We start from the raw sequence: 16963 nt of genomic DNA on the forward strand, positions 1-16963 counted from the left end.
TATATAAATATAAAAGTCACTGGTTGTGTGTTGAGGGGGAATTACAGTGAGTTAAGAAGTCTGATTGCAAGTTATCAAATTAAACTTTATTTTTTGGACCCAGGGCCTCAATTCCCTCTTTGTGTGGGGACAGCGCATCTGACGAGCAGCAACAGCCCATCAAGCGACGGAGGATGCTGGGACCAGGAGAACAACAGAGGTTGGCTATAGAGGTAAGTTGTGATGTAATTGTCAGTGTTTCCCCCTAGAACTATTTTCAGGCCTGGTAGTATGTAGCCAAAACCCTGAACAATCAGCACCTTGGTAATCATATACTTGAGTTGGACATAGGCATGTGTCAGTCAGGATCACTTGCATCAAAATAGCTTAATTGCAAATTAAAGCTGATGATGTATCTTTTACAGGTATGTGATACCATCCTGAGTCATGCCAAAGAGAGGTTCTCCTTCACCCAGCACCTCATCAGCGCAACACTATTGCACGGAGAGTTGTTCCCACAACACAGTGTGAAGTTCCCCGATACAGCGCTTGAAACAACCGTGGAGGCGTACCCCATGTTGAACAAGGCCAAGCTCAAAACCGAACTGTCCCTCATCTATGAGAACAGTGAGTTCAAGGCTTGTAGTGGTGCAGTGCCCCTGTACCAGTTCTTCATGGAGAACAACCTTCAGAGCACTTTCACAGAGACTGCCAGCCTCCTCAAGATCCTCATCACCACACCCATGACAACTGCTGAGTCAGAAAGGTGCTTCTCTACACTGAAAAGGATCAAGACCTTCCTGAGAAACAGCATGACACAGGATCGCCTGAACGCTCTGGCCATGCTCTCCATGGAGAAGAAACTTGTCAGGGACATTCCTGACTTTAATCAAAGGGTCATTGAGAGGTTTGCCACTCAGAAGGACAGACGGGCAAAATTCCTGTACAAATAAGATGACAGACACACACACACAGAGCAGCTCTGGCCGCATGTTTCTTTGTATATAGTTGACCTTAGCATAAAAAATCCAGTTATATATGGTACTCTAGAAAGTCTTAATAGTGTCTTTGCTAATATTACTGTATATATGTTGTTTGTATCAATTAATTGTTGCAGTTCTGGAGCACATTAACAATTAGTCACATTTAGTATGATCATAAAATACTGTATGCTATTCTTCCAGTCAAAGGTTTGAGTTCATCCACTTGATATCCATTTCTATATTATACATCCTTTTATACAGTGTAAGATTTCCTATAAACTTTATAATAATTTCATGTTATTGTCCACTTTCCACTCTGTTCTGACAGCATGCCTGTTGCGTTGCCTGTTTACTACCAATGGTGAAAAGTTCACTTTAAATGCAAATGAAAGGCTTGGGTTTGTGTAATATGTTTTTGTGTAAGAATGCCTCAACTTTTTAATATTGGCATTAAATAATTACTGAATGTTTCACTGAGCACTGCTGTCCTGCAGTTTGTGTTAAAATATATCGCGATGGTTACAGGAAAAAAAAAGTATGGCACAGCCCCACCGAGAATATTTTTCACCAGCCGCCACTGCATGGCACATTATTTGTGTTCAGTTCATTATTTCAGTTTACACTTTATTTCACATGTACATTAAGACACATTTTTGTGTTACACAACAATATGTTATTGCACAAATAACGTCATAAATCTATCATGAATATGAAACAAAACGGACACATTTGAACGAAACATAATTTGTGTATTTCTGACAGAAATATTTTAAATAAAAAAGAACAGGTTGGTGGTATAACAATATGAAAATGTCTTTTCAGTTATGATTTTAATTCAAACATATACATTTGATTGAAAGCAATTTTTAAAGATAATATATAGGCTACAAATGAAAGCAGGCTAAATAAAACTCCATACCGCCATAAATCTTACAGAGTAAAATATTAATTGGGTCCTCAGGTTTTTCCTATCAAATATAAACATTTGACAAAATTTGAATTAAAATGCGTAAATTACATCATAATTTTGTTCCATTGCCAGTATCAATAATATCTCTAAAATATAGCTGAAGGCAGCAATGGATAGGGTTCACAGGATGACAAAATGGACAAGCTCGGTTGGGTAACAAAGCAAGCACTCTGTCATGCTGGAACCATCTTCCTTTATGTGCAATCAAAATATGGAGTATCTGACATATGGTTGATGAGGAGAAGATGATTTTGAGCATTAGCATTACATATGCAAAGAATGAGTTGTTAATAGTTTCCTTGTTTTTTGAGATATCAATACCACATTTACCATGATAGCGATGACAAGTTTAAAATGTGATAGGCCACTGTGGAGTGGATTTACAGTTGTTTAGATGGACACGTAAAATCGGATTTCCTGATTTAACAATAACTCAGCCATCTTTTGACCAATCCCTTAGCATTGACGTCACGGATGATGTTTCATATTCAGTCAGTTTTGGTTTTATGCATCTCCCTATGATAGAGATATGTCTGCAGGATTAAGAAGAACTGAATATTTATTTAATATTATTAGGCTACTAGACCTGTGAACATTTTGAAATCATGACACATTATTTGTGTTCAGTTGTAGAAATGTAAGGTCCATAATAGTCCCTAAGTATTATTTCAGTTTACACTTTATTTCACAGTTACGTTTTTAAGACACATTTTTGTGTTACAGAACAATATGTTTCATGAATATGAAACAAAATGGACACATTTCAACAAAACTTAATTTTGGTGTCATTTGGTACTATGGTTCATGTAAATAAGTTTCAAAGATGGAGGAAAATCTATCCTGACGGACCTTATGGGTCCTTGAGGCAAATTTGTTCAGCATGAGGAAAGAGGCCTACTTACAAAGTTTCAAGTCTCTAGGTCAAACAGGGCGGCGGATATGAGGGTTTAAGTGAGAATACTTATAACAACGCCAGCTTTGCTGTGAACCCCTGATTAGCCAACACAAATTTGCGTTACACATTTGATATGACATCTAGCCGTTTGTAAATTGTTTAACTGAAAATAGTAATTTACTGTCAATAAAATGTGCTATATATTTAGATAATTTACCCCATCATATGTAAATGATGTAAAAAAATTACTTGGACAAAATAAGTCAAGAGCTATGATGTTTCAAAGCCTTCAAAGCCAGTTAAACAAAGGTACAAAAGGGCAGGCATGCAGTGATGGCGTTGAGAGTAGGCCATATCCATAAAAGCACATTTAAATAAAACAGTGATAAGAAGCCACTAGCAATAACAATGTTGTTTATCAAGATAATGTACAGATCAAACACATCAGTTAACGTTGTATTTTGTCTCTCAGGCTTGTTTTAGAAAATGGTCAATCTAATGAAAGTAAACACATGTAAGGGGAGAATTCTACAACCAAATAACATTTAACATTTAAAGGTTAAATTGTCAGATATGTTTCACTGTTTGCCCTGTGAATCTTGGAGCACCTGCTTAAAATGTGTCATAACTGTTGAACATGATAAAACCAGTGGCACTTATTTACTTTTACATGAAAAAGTAACCCCATTTGAAAATAGTAATTTCCAAAAACAATTTCCATAACCCAACAAGGTCTCTCACACACACACACAGAGTTCTACAACTCACGTGTCAATACTCCATACATGATAAACTACACTGGAGCTGTCCCCCATCAGGACTGAGTCTTGGTCTGATAAATACTGAGATTAAAGTGCAGTAGTGAGTGTTGAGAATACTGAGTTGTTGTTGTTGTTGTGGTAAATGTCCTGTACTATAGAGGTGGCTAACTAGACACAAGGGCTCCACACACTGGTTTCTGTCTGTAGTCTGTGATGGCCTTCCATAGCTTACACAGCATCCCACCTCTGAGGAGGAAAACATGAGAAAGATGAAGAGAGACTGTTATCACCACTTGCGATATTACAGTGTTTCAATCAGGTATTTGACATGGCTGGGTATTTGACAGTGTGGGAGAGAATACTGTATGTTGTATACCTTAATCCCAAACTCTTCAGGTCATCTCTCATCACATACTGGAGAAGGTCATCCAAAGTGTAATCCTCGGTCAAAATCTACAAAATGGAAAATGGTTCATGGATAAAATCATAGGTACCTGAAAGAGATTAAGCTCGGGGCCAATAGATGGTGCTCAACTGTGTATCTGTTATAAAGGCTTTACACATACAGTATGCATAAAGCGTACTAACAATCAATGAATAGCCTCCAGGTACACCCAGGCCGTTAGTCTTAACAGCTTTACAACAATGCAAACAGTTTACTGTAGTATAGGGGGATAGGGTTACATGGACGTGAGTTTGTTTACATAGGACCTACCCTGTCCATGGAGTCATCGTCAGCCCCATGGAGTCTCAGCCACTTGATCAGCTCTGGGTCCCCATGGCTCGCAGTGGACTGGCTCCTCTGGCTCACAGATGATGTAGGCATATCTGTCACACACATAAGTACATGTCCAACTATTAACATCTACCATATAACCAATCATAGAAGACATATCAAATAATATGCATTGTCTGTTTCCTGATGTTTGTTTTGTACAAATATTTCCATTAGTCCTTTAAAAAGCAGTCTTTTTAATGCTCGTGCTCTCAGATAAAGGTGTGTACTAGTGTATGTTGGGATGTGCTCACCGACGTGTTCTGAGCGGATCCTCAGTAGTTTGATCTCCTGTTCCCTCTCATCCAGGACATCCTGGAGGACAGCCTGGTACTCTCTCTCCCTCGCCAGCAACTTCTCCATCAGCCTGTGGTGACACAGCAGGGAGAGAGGAGGGGAGGGGGAGACACAGGGTCATTCAATGAGGTAATGCAATACTACTAAACACGGTTACTGCAGGCGCCATGATGAAAATAGCCAAAATAAACATATTTGTGTTTAGGCCCCTGTGTTGGGGCCCTTCTACATAACATAATTTACATTGGTGAAGAAACAATGTGAAGCTACAGGCAATAACTACTACTGATTGATCACAGATGTGGTGTTAGTAGCAAAGGTTGTAGTTTTGTGTCTGACAGTCGTTGTCATGGTTACGACAGCACGACGACCCACCTCTTGGTTTCCAGCTTCATCCTGCCTAGTTCCATGGTGACGGAGTGCTGGGCATTATGGGATCTGTGTGAAACGGTGGAACTGAGCGTGCTCACGCCGGAGGTGGCGACCGTGTCGTCATGGACAGTGTTGGGAGGGGCTCTGCTCTGATGGGCGGAGTTATCCTCAGGCTCCACGTCATCGTCGATGTTATCTTGATCGGCCGGATCATCCTCCGAGGCCAGGCTGAAGTGGGGCCTCAGCTCTGAGTAAGGACACATGATACATCATTACACCGTTACAGCAATACTAGCAATATCATGACAACTACTTCATATCCAACAGCTAAACTGCACCTTGAAAGAGGTAACATGAAACATTAAGCCTCAATAAAGATCACAGTATGATTACAATAATCTTTAAATGCAATTGTTATAACAACATCTGACTGGTTGACACATTTCTATAATATTCTTGTTAAATGCCCCATATACATAGTATCTAGTGCATCTCTGTATCCAAGGTTACACATCTATCTTATGATTAGATTGGGGCTCTGTTTAAAGTCATACTCCTATGTTTAGTTGGCGGCCAGTGTCCTGGGCCCTAGGGGGCATAATATATCGTTTAAAACTCTGGGGCTAGAGACACAGCTATTACCTGGCACCAGGATGGTGATGGCAGTCTGCACCGCTTTACGGATGATATTGTCCAGGGCGAACATCCAGTGGGGCTTGATGTTGTGGTTTCGTAGTACTTTGTTTACCTGGCGATGCATTGGTCAGTCACACCACACACACACACACACACACACACACACACACACACACACACACACACACACACACACACACACACACACACACACACACACACACACACACACAATCCATTAATAAACAGCTGATCCACACACACGTACTACAGACACGTATGCATCCACATCTACCAGTATCCTCCACATTTGTGGAAAGGAAAACAGACTCCAGCGGGTGTCTGTTTACATTGCATGTGGTGGTTGCCCAGTAATCTGAGATATCCCCCTATATAATGAGTCTATGGAAACAGCATTTCCCAGAAATAAAGAGAGACAGCCATTTATAAAAAGCCATGCATTCTGGAAAATCCAAGTGTGAAAAACAAGTCTGTATCGTGAATTGAATTGATAATCATATTTTTCAGACAGTGCACCCATTAGACCAGAGCTGGTTTCATATGTATCCACTAGGGGGTATCAAAGCTCAGTATTGACTGAGACGTAATACCTCACAGCCAGCTACAGGCTAGTGTCATTTCATTTGCATAATTGTATTTGTGAGGCAGAGGACAGAATCAGCCTCTTTAAATGATGTGCTTTAAGCTGACACATTTCCCTTCTATTACCCTTTCTTAAAGGTCAAAAGTGTTTCACAGTCAATTGTCTGAACTGTTTGTTTAAACAATGGCAGCATGGCGACATAATTCAGTTGAGAACAATTCACAGAAATCCCCTTGAATCATACTTCAATGTCTCCAGAGCCTTTGGTCTATACAAGGACAATTTAAATTCCAACCCATTCACAGTGGATAAATAGACAATGGGATATTTTAATTATCATAGGCCATATAATGCTTATAGAGAGAGCTACTAATAGGTGAAGAAAGAGCACTTACTGCGTCCTGGAACCCAAATAGCACCACCTGTAGTTGGCTAATGGCCGTGCTGTCAAAGTCTAGCTCCAATTTGAGCTGGGAGAGGGTGCTGGCTATGATCTTCCTGTCCGCCATGCGCACAAAGTCCCCCAGACTGACCACCAGGGTGGAGATATGCTGATGTCTCAACTTAGTGTCCGATGTCTCAGAACCCTGCACAGACAGGGGAGAGGAGGATGGAGAGAAGGGGTGATGAGAGGAGGGTGAAGGTGAAGAAAGGAGTCCAGATGATAAGGGGTTTGTTTTCCTCTTTAGACAGTCCCTCATCTAGCCTGGTCCCAGATCTGTTTGTGCTGTCTTGCCAACTCATATGGTCATTGTCATGCCGCGTGACACACCAGGGCACAAACAGAACTATGCCCAGGCTACCCCTCACCCTGTCCACTACCAGACTAGATGCTAACTGACCTGTTTGAGAGCCTCCACGAGGTTGGCCACCACCTTGTCTCTGTCCTCAGTGAGGATGCGGTGTAGAGTGGCCCTCCTCTCGCTGTCCTTCCTCAGCATGAAGAAGCCAGAGTCCTTCTCATCAGGAGACGGAGGAGCACTGTGGTCCTCAAAGTTCTCCACTGGGATACTGGTGGGGAACACAGGTTAGATTAGAGAGACCAGGGATTATTTTTTGTAAACATATTTGTACAGCAGAATAACAAAGTTCACAAATATTACATGACATTCTTTGGCATCGTGGTATAAATGCGATAAATGACTCCGCTCTGTACGTTATCTGGAACTAATGTACTCCGTAGATGTACAAGATACCTACGTTGTCCATTATTTCCAGATCATGTAGAGCGTCAGCGTTTATCTCTTTCCTCCAGATTTTGTTTTTCTGGCACTGCTTATTGTCAGATGAATTGAGATGGTAGAGGTGCAGTGTTAGTGTGTTTTTGTGATCTCAAACCCAAAATGCTGGAGTGAAGAGACACATAAAAATTTTAGTTTCACAAATACATATGGTGCTGACTGTATGTTGTGTTACCTGAGGAACAGGGAGCGGGTTGCTTTGACGTCCCGATCCCTGTAACACTTGGTGCTGGGCTTGAAGATGAAGGGGTTGGTGTTGAGGTCGTTCTCAGGGGAGATGGAACCGTACTCGCTGCTGCTGCTGGTGTCTTCCACCACCACAGGCACTGGCAGAGAGATGCTGCGCAGGTACTCTGGATGGCACAGAGACAGATACAGGCAGGCGGACACAGTTACAACACTGTTACACAAAGAAAACCAGAGCCTTCTGGTTCTTTTACATTACAGTACTACTTCTGTGAGTGAATCATCTCAGGGTAGGGTTGTCAACATGACAATTGGTTTAGCCTAATGTCGTTAGGCTCAGACTCAGTGTACTCTAAAGAGGAAGAAGCACAGACAAGCGCTCAAATGAACTCACCTGAACCTCCTGGTGTCAGAGCTGAGGAGAAAAACAGATATTTTTATTCAATGATATGAATTATGGAAAAACAACAACAAAAAGTATCTAAAACATAAAGTATCTAGTAGCAATAGTCTTTCTATTCAGATATATCTATATCCTACTAACTACTTCACTGATTGACCGGTGAAGCGTTGTCCTAGCTACCTGTAAAGCTGCTCTTGCCCCTCTTCTTGCGGCTGGTGACGGTGAGGAACTCATCAGTGAGTAGGTGCAGGGCGGTGGCCCTCTGGTCGGGGTCGGGCTCAAAGCAGCGTAGGATAAAGGCCTTGGCCTCCATTGACATGGAATCTGGGATCTCAGGATGGATCTTGAACATGCCAACCTGTAGCCAAGATAAAACACAGCACAGTAATGCTTGAGCTAAGAACCTGCAGCTACAGCCAAGATGAAACCCAGCCATGTTAGAGCTAAGGGCCTAACCTGTAGTCAAGTCAAAACAACAAGTCAAGTGACCTAGCCAAATCACCTAGCCAAGTCATGCTAAAGCTAAGAGCATACAGGACCAAGGGAACCTCAGAGAGGGCAGTCACTTAGAAGAAAGTCAGTAAGAGGAGAGTTGGCTTGATTGAGGTGACATTAGTTTATGGATGGTGAACTGATCTCTTTTAACCCATCGCTCTGTGGCGCTGTAACACTATGCAGGTGAGCTCATGCCATCACAGTACAGGAGGTCAAGTTGACAGTGAAGGACGAATGCAGCAACTCCAGGCAAGAAGCTCGTCTGATGATAGGCACTACAAATTCCAAACATTGCTCCGGAATGTAGGCTTGAGATTAGGAATGTAATGCCCCTCCCAGTGGAGACATTCCAAAATATTAAGTGGAGCAGGAAAGTTTATGTGAGGATTGTTGCCAAATGCTTTCTCATCTGTATAACAGTATAGATGAAAAATGACTGCATGAATTTCTAAGTGGTAGTTGCTCATGTAAGCCATTACATAGAAAGATGACAGTGTTAGGAAAAGCATTACACCAGTGATGAATCTGCACTTTCTTAAGTCACACAGGATGAGACAGACAGAATAGCTGCTGAATGTCTTCTAAAAGGTGGTTACATGTGTTCCATTAGAGATCTAATAAAACCTGCTACAAAACAGTGGTTTAAAAGCACTGGAAAATGCACAGCAATTTACTACTGTAATTCAATTCTTGCCCGCATTCCACATGATCTTCATCACACTCCGCAGAATACCCAGTTGGATCATTAGCTCTAGTCAAATCAAATCAAATCAAATTGTATTGGTCACATGCGCCGAATACAACAGGTGCAGACATTACAGTGAAATGCTTACTTACAGCCCTTAACCAACAGTGCATTTATTTTAAACAAAAAAAGTAAGAATAAAACAACAACAAAAAAAAAGTGTTGAGAAAAAAAGAGCAGAAGTAAAATAAAGTGACAGTAGGGAGGCTATATATACAGGGGGGTACCGTTGCAGAGTCAATGTGCGGGGGCACCGGCTAGTTGAGGTAGTTGAGGTAATATGTACATGTGGGTAGAGTTAAAGTGACTATGCATAAATACTTAACAGAGTAGCAGCAGCGTAAAAAGGATGGGGTGGGGGGGGCAGTGCAAATAGTCCGGGTAGCCATGATTAGCTGTTCAGGAGTCTTATGGCTTGGGGGTAGAAGCTGTTGAGAAGTCTTTTGGACCTAGACTTGGCACTCCGGTACCGCTTGCCGTGCGGTAGCAGAGAGAACAGTCTATGACTAGGGTGGCTGGAGTCTTTGACAATTTTGAGGGCCTTCCTCTGACACCGCCTGGTATAGAGGTCCTGGATGGCAGGAAGCTTTGCCCCAGTGATGTACTGGGCCGTACGCACTACCCTCTGTAGTGCCTTGCGGTCAGAGGCCAAGCAGTTGCCATACCAGGCAGTGATGCAACCAGTCAGGATGCTCTCGATGGTGCAGCTGTAGAATTTTTTGAGGATCTGAGGACCCATGCCAAATCTTTTTAGTCTCCTGAGGGGGAATAGGCTTTGTCGTGCCCTCTTCACGACTGTCTTGGTGTGTTTGGACCATGATAGTTCGTTGGTGATGTGGACACCAAGGAACTTGAAGCTCTCAACCTGTTCCACTACAGCCCCGTCGATGAGAATGGGGGCGTGCTCAGTCCTCTTTTTTTTCCTGTAGTCCACAATCATCTCCTTTGTCTTGGTCACGTTGAGGGAGAGGTTGTTGTCCTGACACCACACGGCCAGATCTCTGACCTCCTCCCTATAGGCTGTCTCATCGTTGTCGGTGATCAGGCCTACCACTGTTGTGTCGTCGGCAAACTTAATGATGGTGTTGGAGTCGTGCCTGGCCATGCAGTCATGGGTGAACAGAGAGTACAGGAGGGGACTGAGCACGCACCCCTGAGGGGCCCCCGTGTTGAGGATCAGTGTGGCAGATGTGTTGTTACCTACCCTTACCACCTGGGGGCGGCCCGTCAGGAAGTCCAGGATCCAGTTGCAGAGGGAGGTGTTTAGTCCCAGGATCCTTAGCTTAGTGATGAGCTTAGAGGGCACTATGGTGTTGAATGCTGAGCTGTAGTCAATGAATAGCATTCTCACGTAGGTGTTCCTCTTGTCCAGGTGGGAAAGGGCAGTGTGGAGTGCGATAGAGATTGCATCATCTGTGGATCTGTTGGGGGCGGTATGCAAATTGGAGTGGGTCTAGGGTTTCTGGGATTATGCTGTTGATGTGAGCCATGACCAGTCTTTCAAAGCACTTCATGGCTACAGACGTCAGTGCTACGGGTCGGTAGTCATTTAGGCAGGTTATCTTAGAGTTCTTGGGCACGGGGACTATGGTGGTCTGCTTGAAACATGTTGGTATTACAGACTCAGTCAGGGACATGTTGAAAATGTCAGTGAAGACACTTGCCAGTTGGTCAGCACATGCTCGGAGTACACGTCCTGGTAATCCGTCTGGCCCTGCGGCCTTGTGAATGTTGACCTGCTTAAAAGTCTTACTCACATCGGCTACGGAGAGCGTGATCACATAGTCATCCGGAACAGCTGGTGCTCTCATGCATGCTTCAGTGTTGCTTGCCTCGAAGCGAGCATAGAAGTGGTTTAGCTCGTCTGGTAGGATTGTGTCACTGGGCAGCTCGCGGCTGTGCTTCCCTTTGTAGTCTGTAATAGTTTTCAAGCCCTGCCACATCCGACGAGCGTCAGAGCCAGTGTAGTATGATTCAATCTTAGACCTGTATTGACTCTTTGCCTGTTTGATGGTTCGTCGGAGGTCATAGCGGGATTTCTTATAAGCGTCCGGGTTAGAGTCCCGTTCCTTGAAAGCGGCAGCTCTACCCTTTAGCTCAGTGCGGATGTTTCCTGTAATCCATGGCTTCTGGTTGGGGTATGTACGTACGGTCACTGTGGGGACGACATCATCGATGCACTTATTGATGAAGCCAGTGACTGATGTGGTGTACTCCTCAATGCTGTCTGAAGAATCCCGGAACATGTTCCAGTCTGTGCTAGCAAAACAGTCCTGTAGCTTAGCATCTGCGTCATCTGACCACTTTTTTATTAACCGAATCACTGGTGCTTCCTGGACTACACTAGTGTTTAATGGACTACATATGTGCAGTCTATGTAATATTGCTGATGAGGAAAACACCTGAAATGCCCACTTCAGATTAATACAAGTGGAAAAAGCTTGAGGAGGGCTCATCAGTGGAACGGAGACTTAAAACAACACACAAAGGATAGACTGTACTACACAGTCTACCTCTAGGTACTAGGTCTAATCTCACAGTTGAATAAGTACAGTGGGGAGAACAAGTATTTGATACACTGCCGATTTTGCAGGTTTTCCTACTTACAAAGCATGTAGAGGTCTGTAATTTTTTATCATAGGTACACTTCAACTGTGAGAGACGGAATCTAAAACAAAAATCCAGAAAATCACATTGTATGATTTTTAAGTAATTAATTTGCATTTTATTGCATGACATGAGTATTTGATACATCAGAAAAGCAGAACTTAATATTTGGTACAAAAACCTTTGTTTGCAATTACAGAGATCATACGTTTCCTGTAGGTCTTGACCAGGTTTGCACACACTGCAGCAGGGATTTTGGCCCACTCCTCCATACAGACCTTCTCCAGATCCTTCAGGTTTCATGGCTGTCACTGGGCAATACAGACTTTCCGCTCCCTCCAAAGATTTTCTATTGGGTTCAGGTCTGGAGACTGGCTAGGCCACTCCAGGACCTTGAGATGCTTCTTACGGAGGCACTCCTTAGTTGCCCTGGCTGTGTGTTTCTGGTCGTTGTCATGCTGGAAGACCCAGCCACGACCCATCTTCAATGCTCTTACTGAGGGAAGGAGGTTGTTGGCCAAGATCTCGCAATACATGGCCCCATCCATCCTCCCCTCAATATGGTGCAGTCGTCCTGTCCCCTTTGCAGAAAAGCATCCCCAAAGAATGATGTTTCCACCTCCATGCTTCATGGTTGGGATGGTGTTCTTGGGGTTGTACTCATCCTTCTTCTTCCTCCAAACACGGCGAGTGGAGTTTAGACCAAAAAGCTCTATATTTGTCTCATCAGACCACATGACCTTCTCCCATTCTACCTCTGGATCATCCAGATGGTCATTGGCAAACTTCAGACGGGCCTGGACATGCGCTGGCTTGAGCAGGGGGACCTTGCGTGCGCCGCAGGATTTTAATCCATGATGGCGTAGTGTGTTACTAATGGTTTTCTTTGAGACTGTGGTCCCAGCTCTCTTCAGGTCATTGACCAGGTCCTGCCGTGTAGTTCTGGGCTGATCCCTCACCTTCCTCATGATCATTGATGCCCCACGAGGTGAGATCTTGCATGGAGCCCCAGACTGAGAGTGATTGACCGTCATCTTGAACTTCTTCCCTTTTCTAATAATTGCGCCAACAGTTGTTGCCTTCTCACCAAGCTGCTTGCCTATTGTCCTGTAGCCCATCCCAGCCTTGTGCAGGTCTACAATTTTATCTCTGATGTCCTTACACAGCTCTCTGGTCTTGGCCATTGTGGAGAGGATAGAGTCTGTTTGATTGAGTGTGTGGACAGGTGTCTTTTATACAGGTAACGAGTTCAAACAGGTGCAGTTAATACAGGTAATGAGTGGAGAAAAGGAGGGCATCTTAAAGAAAAACTAACAGGTCTGTGAGAGCCGGAATTCTTACTGGTTGGTAGGTGATCAAATACTTTTGTCATGCAATAAAATGCAAATTAATTACTTAAAAATCATACAATGTGATTTTCTGGATTTTTGTTTTAGATACCGTCTCTCACAGTTGAAGTGTACCTATGATAAAAATTACAGACCTCTACATGCTTTATAAGTAGGAAAACCTGCAAAATCGGCAGTGTATCAAATACTTGTTCTCCCCACTGTATGTAATCCAATCACGCTTATGTTTTTAGCTACTAACCACAAACTTAACAAAACGTTGAGCTTTTTCCTTACAAACACAGGGCTGACAGCATGCTATGTTTGAGATACTACTGTCCTGGTGAGTCAATCATGGAGGCATGTGCCTGGAGGCGTGTAAGGACAGCCATCTGTCATCATCACTGCCCTGTATATTCCCCCCCAAGCCGACACTGCGACGGCTCTCAATGAACTACACTGGACTTTTTGCAAACTGGAAACCACATATCCTGAGGCCGCATTTATTGTAGCTGGGGACTTTAATAAAAGAAATATGAGGAAAACGCTACCGAAATTTGATCAACACCTCTGTGCTACTCGCGCATCGAACACTCTCGATCATTGCTATTCTCCCTTCCGGGACGGCTAAAAGGTCCTCCCTCCCTTAAACAGGAAGTACCCGTGGTAAGGACTGTTCAATGTTGGTCTGACCAATCGGAATCTATGCTTCAAGATTGTTTTGATCACGCGGACTGGGAAATGTTGCGGGTTGTCTCTAATAATAATATTTACATATACACTGAGTAGGTGACTGAGTTCATCAGGAAGTGCATAACATTTACATTTAACATTTTAGTCATTTAGCAGACGCTCTTATCCAGAGCGACTTACAGGAGCAATTAGGGTTAAGTGCCTTGCTCAAGGGCACATTAACGTCATTTAGCAGACGCTCTTAGCCAGAGCGACTCACAAATTGGTGCGTTCACCCTATAGCCAGTGGGATAACCACTTTACAATTTGGGGCGGGGGGGGGGGGGGGGGGGGGGATGTTGTTCCCACTGTGACGATTAGAAGTTATCCAAACCAAAAACCGTGGATAGATGGCAGCATTTGCGCAAAACTGAAATTGTGAACCACTGCATTTAACCACGGCAAGGTGACTGGGAACATGGACGAGTACAAACAGATCAGCTCTGACCTCCGTAAGGCGAACAAAGAGGCAAAACAACAGTGCAGGCACAAAGTGGAGTCACAATTCAATGGCTCAGACACGAGATGTACGTGGCAGGGACTCCAGACAATCATGGATTATAAAGGGAAAGTCAGCCAAATCGCGGACACCAATGCCTCGCTCCTGGACAAGCTATACACCTTCTTCGCCTGCTTCAAGGAAAATACGGAGCCGCCGACACGGGCCACTGCCGCTCACAAGGACTGTGAGCTCTCGTTCTCTGTGGCTGACGTAAGTAAGACATTTAAGCGTGTTAACCCTCCTCGCAAGGCTGCCGGCCCAGATGGCATCCCAAGCCGCGTCCTTAGAGCATATGCAGACCAGCTGGCTGAAATGTCTAAGGACATATTCAATATCTCCCTATCCCAGTCTGTTGTCCCCACTTGCTTCAAGATGTCCATCATTGTTCCTGTACCCAAGAAAGTGAAGGTAACTGAACTAAATTACTATCGCCCCATAGCACTCACTTCTGTCATAACGAAGTGCTTTGAGAGGCTAGTTAAGGATCATTTCACCTCCAATTTACCCGACACCATAGGCCCACTACAATTTGCATACCGCCCCAACAGATCCACAGACGACGCAATCACCATCGTACTGCCCTATCGCACCTGGACAAGAGGTATACCTATGTAAGAATGCTGTTCATCGACTACAGCACAGCCTTCAACACCATAGTGCCATCCAAGCTCATCATTAAGCTTGGGGCCCTGGGTCTGAACCACGCCCCGTGCAACTGGGTCCTGGACTTCCTGACGGGCCGAAACCAAGTGGTGAAGGTAGGCAAAAACACCTCCGCTACTCTGATCCTCAACATGGGGGCCCCACAGGGGTGCGTGCTCAGCCCCCTCCTGTACTCCCTATTCACCCATAACTGCGTGGCCACGCAAGTCTCCAACTCAATCATCAAGTTTGCTGACGACACAACAGTGGTAGGCCTGATTACCAACAATGACGAGACAGCCTACAGGGAGGAGGTGAGAGCCCTGGCAGAGTGGTGCCAGGAAAATACCCTCTCCCTCAACGTCAACAAAACGAAGGAGCTGATCGTGGACTTCAGGAGACAGCAGAGAGAGCACACTCCCATCCACAGGGCCGCCAAAGTTCCTCGGCATGCACATCACTGATGACCTGAAATAGTCCATTCACACAGACAGTGTTGTGAAGAAGGCACAACAGCACCTCTTCAATCTCATGAGGCTGAAGGAATTCTGCTTGGCCCCTAAGACACTCACAAACTTCTACAGATACACCATTGAGATCATCCTGTTGGGCTGTATCACCGCCTGGTACGGCAACTGCACCATCCACAACCGCAGGGCTCTCCAGAGGGTGGTGCGGTCAGCCCAACGCATCACCGGGGGCACACTGCCTGCCCTCCAGGACATCTACAGCACCCGGTGTCACAGGAATGCCAAGAAGATCATCAAGGACCTCAGCCACCCGAGGCACGGCCTGTTCACCCGCTACCATCTAGAAAGCGGAGACAGTACAGGTGCATCAAAACTGGTACGGAGAGACTGAAAAACAGCTTCCATCTCCAGGCCATCAGACTGTACCCTGCCCTGAACCTTAGTCACTGTTAAAAGCCAGCTACCACCTGGTACTCTACCCTGCACCTTAGAGACTGCTGCCATAGTCATTGAACACTGGTCACGCCATAGTCATTGAACACTGGTCACTTTAATAATATTTTACCTACTTCATATGTACAGTGCCTTGCAAAAGTATTCATCCCCCTTGGCGTTTTTCCTATTTTGTTCCATTACAACCTGTAATTTAAATAGATTTTTATTTGGATTTCATGTAATGGACATACACAAAATTGTCCAAATTGGTGAAGTGAAATGAAAAAAAGAACTTGTTAAAGAAATTCTGAAAAATAAATAACGGAAAAGTGGTGCGTGCATATGTATTCACCCCCTTTGCTATGAAGCCCTTAAATAAGATCTGGTGCAACCAATTACCTTCAGAAGTCACATAATTAGTTAAATAAAGTCCACCTGTGTGCCCAACATCAGTGCCCGACCTCACTAATGCTCTTTCGCTGAATGGAAGCAAGTCTCCGCAACAATGTTCCAACATCTAGTGGAAAGCCTTCCCAGAAGGGTGGATGCTACCCATGATTTTGGAATGTGATTTTCGACAAGCAGGTGTCCACATGCTGTATATTTATATTCCGGACTCTGATTTTGCTCGTTCTGATATATTTTTATTTTTGGGATTTGTGGGTATTGTTTTGTATTGCTAGGTATTACTGCACTGTTGGAGCTAGAAACACAAGCATTTCGCTGCACCTGCGATATTATAAAAAAAACTAAAACATTTTTAGTAATTTAGCAGACGCTCTTATCCAGAGCGACTTACAGTTAGTGAGTGCATACATTTTCATACTGCAAATATGTGTACGCGACTAATAAAATGTGATTTTATTTGACCTATTTCTGTTTCTGACGTCACTACTGAGAGAAAT

General features: G+C 44.0%; 1 protein-coding gene across 1 annotated transcript in view; it reads right to left on the reverse strand.

The window, feature by feature from the left end:
- Window positions 1-1565: 1565 nt before the first annotated feature.
- The window catches only part of LOC311108557 (mitogen-activated protein kinase kinase kinase 5-like), a 77679-nt gene continuing 62281 nt past the window's right edge, over window positions 1566-16963 (reverse strand). Inside the window, exons 20-30 of the mRNA XM_084151211.1 lie at window positions 8283-8460; window positions 8094-8114; window positions 7689-7866; window positions 7115-7283; window positions 6668-6859; window positions 5675-5780; window positions 5036-5279; window positions 4618-4730; window positions 4304-4416; window positions 3965-4041; window positions 1566-3834 (exon numbers count right to left, since the gene is read on the reverse strand). Of these exons, the coding sequence (XP_084007337.1) occupies window positions 3753-3834; window positions 3965-4041; window positions 4304-4416; window positions 4618-4730; window positions 5036-5279; window positions 5675-5780; window positions 6668-6859; window positions 7115-7283; window positions 7689-7866; window positions 8094-8114; window positions 8283-8460 (1473 nt within the window). The 3' untranslated portion in view covers window positions 1566-3752. The remainder of the gene's footprint in view (window positions 3835-3964; window positions 4042-4303; window positions 4417-4617; window positions 4731-5035; window positions 5280-5674; window positions 5781-6667; window positions 6860-7114; window positions 7284-7688; window positions 7867-8093; window positions 8115-8282; window positions 8461-16963) is intronic.

The sequence above is a fragment of the Coregonus lavaretus genome (assembly GCF_964263955.1).
Source record: "Coregonus lavaretus genome assembly, chromosome: 33".
In the NCBI taxonomy this organism is placed as follows: Eukaryota; Metazoa; Chordata; class Actinopteri; order Salmoniformes; family Salmonidae; genus Coregonus; species Coregonus lavaretus.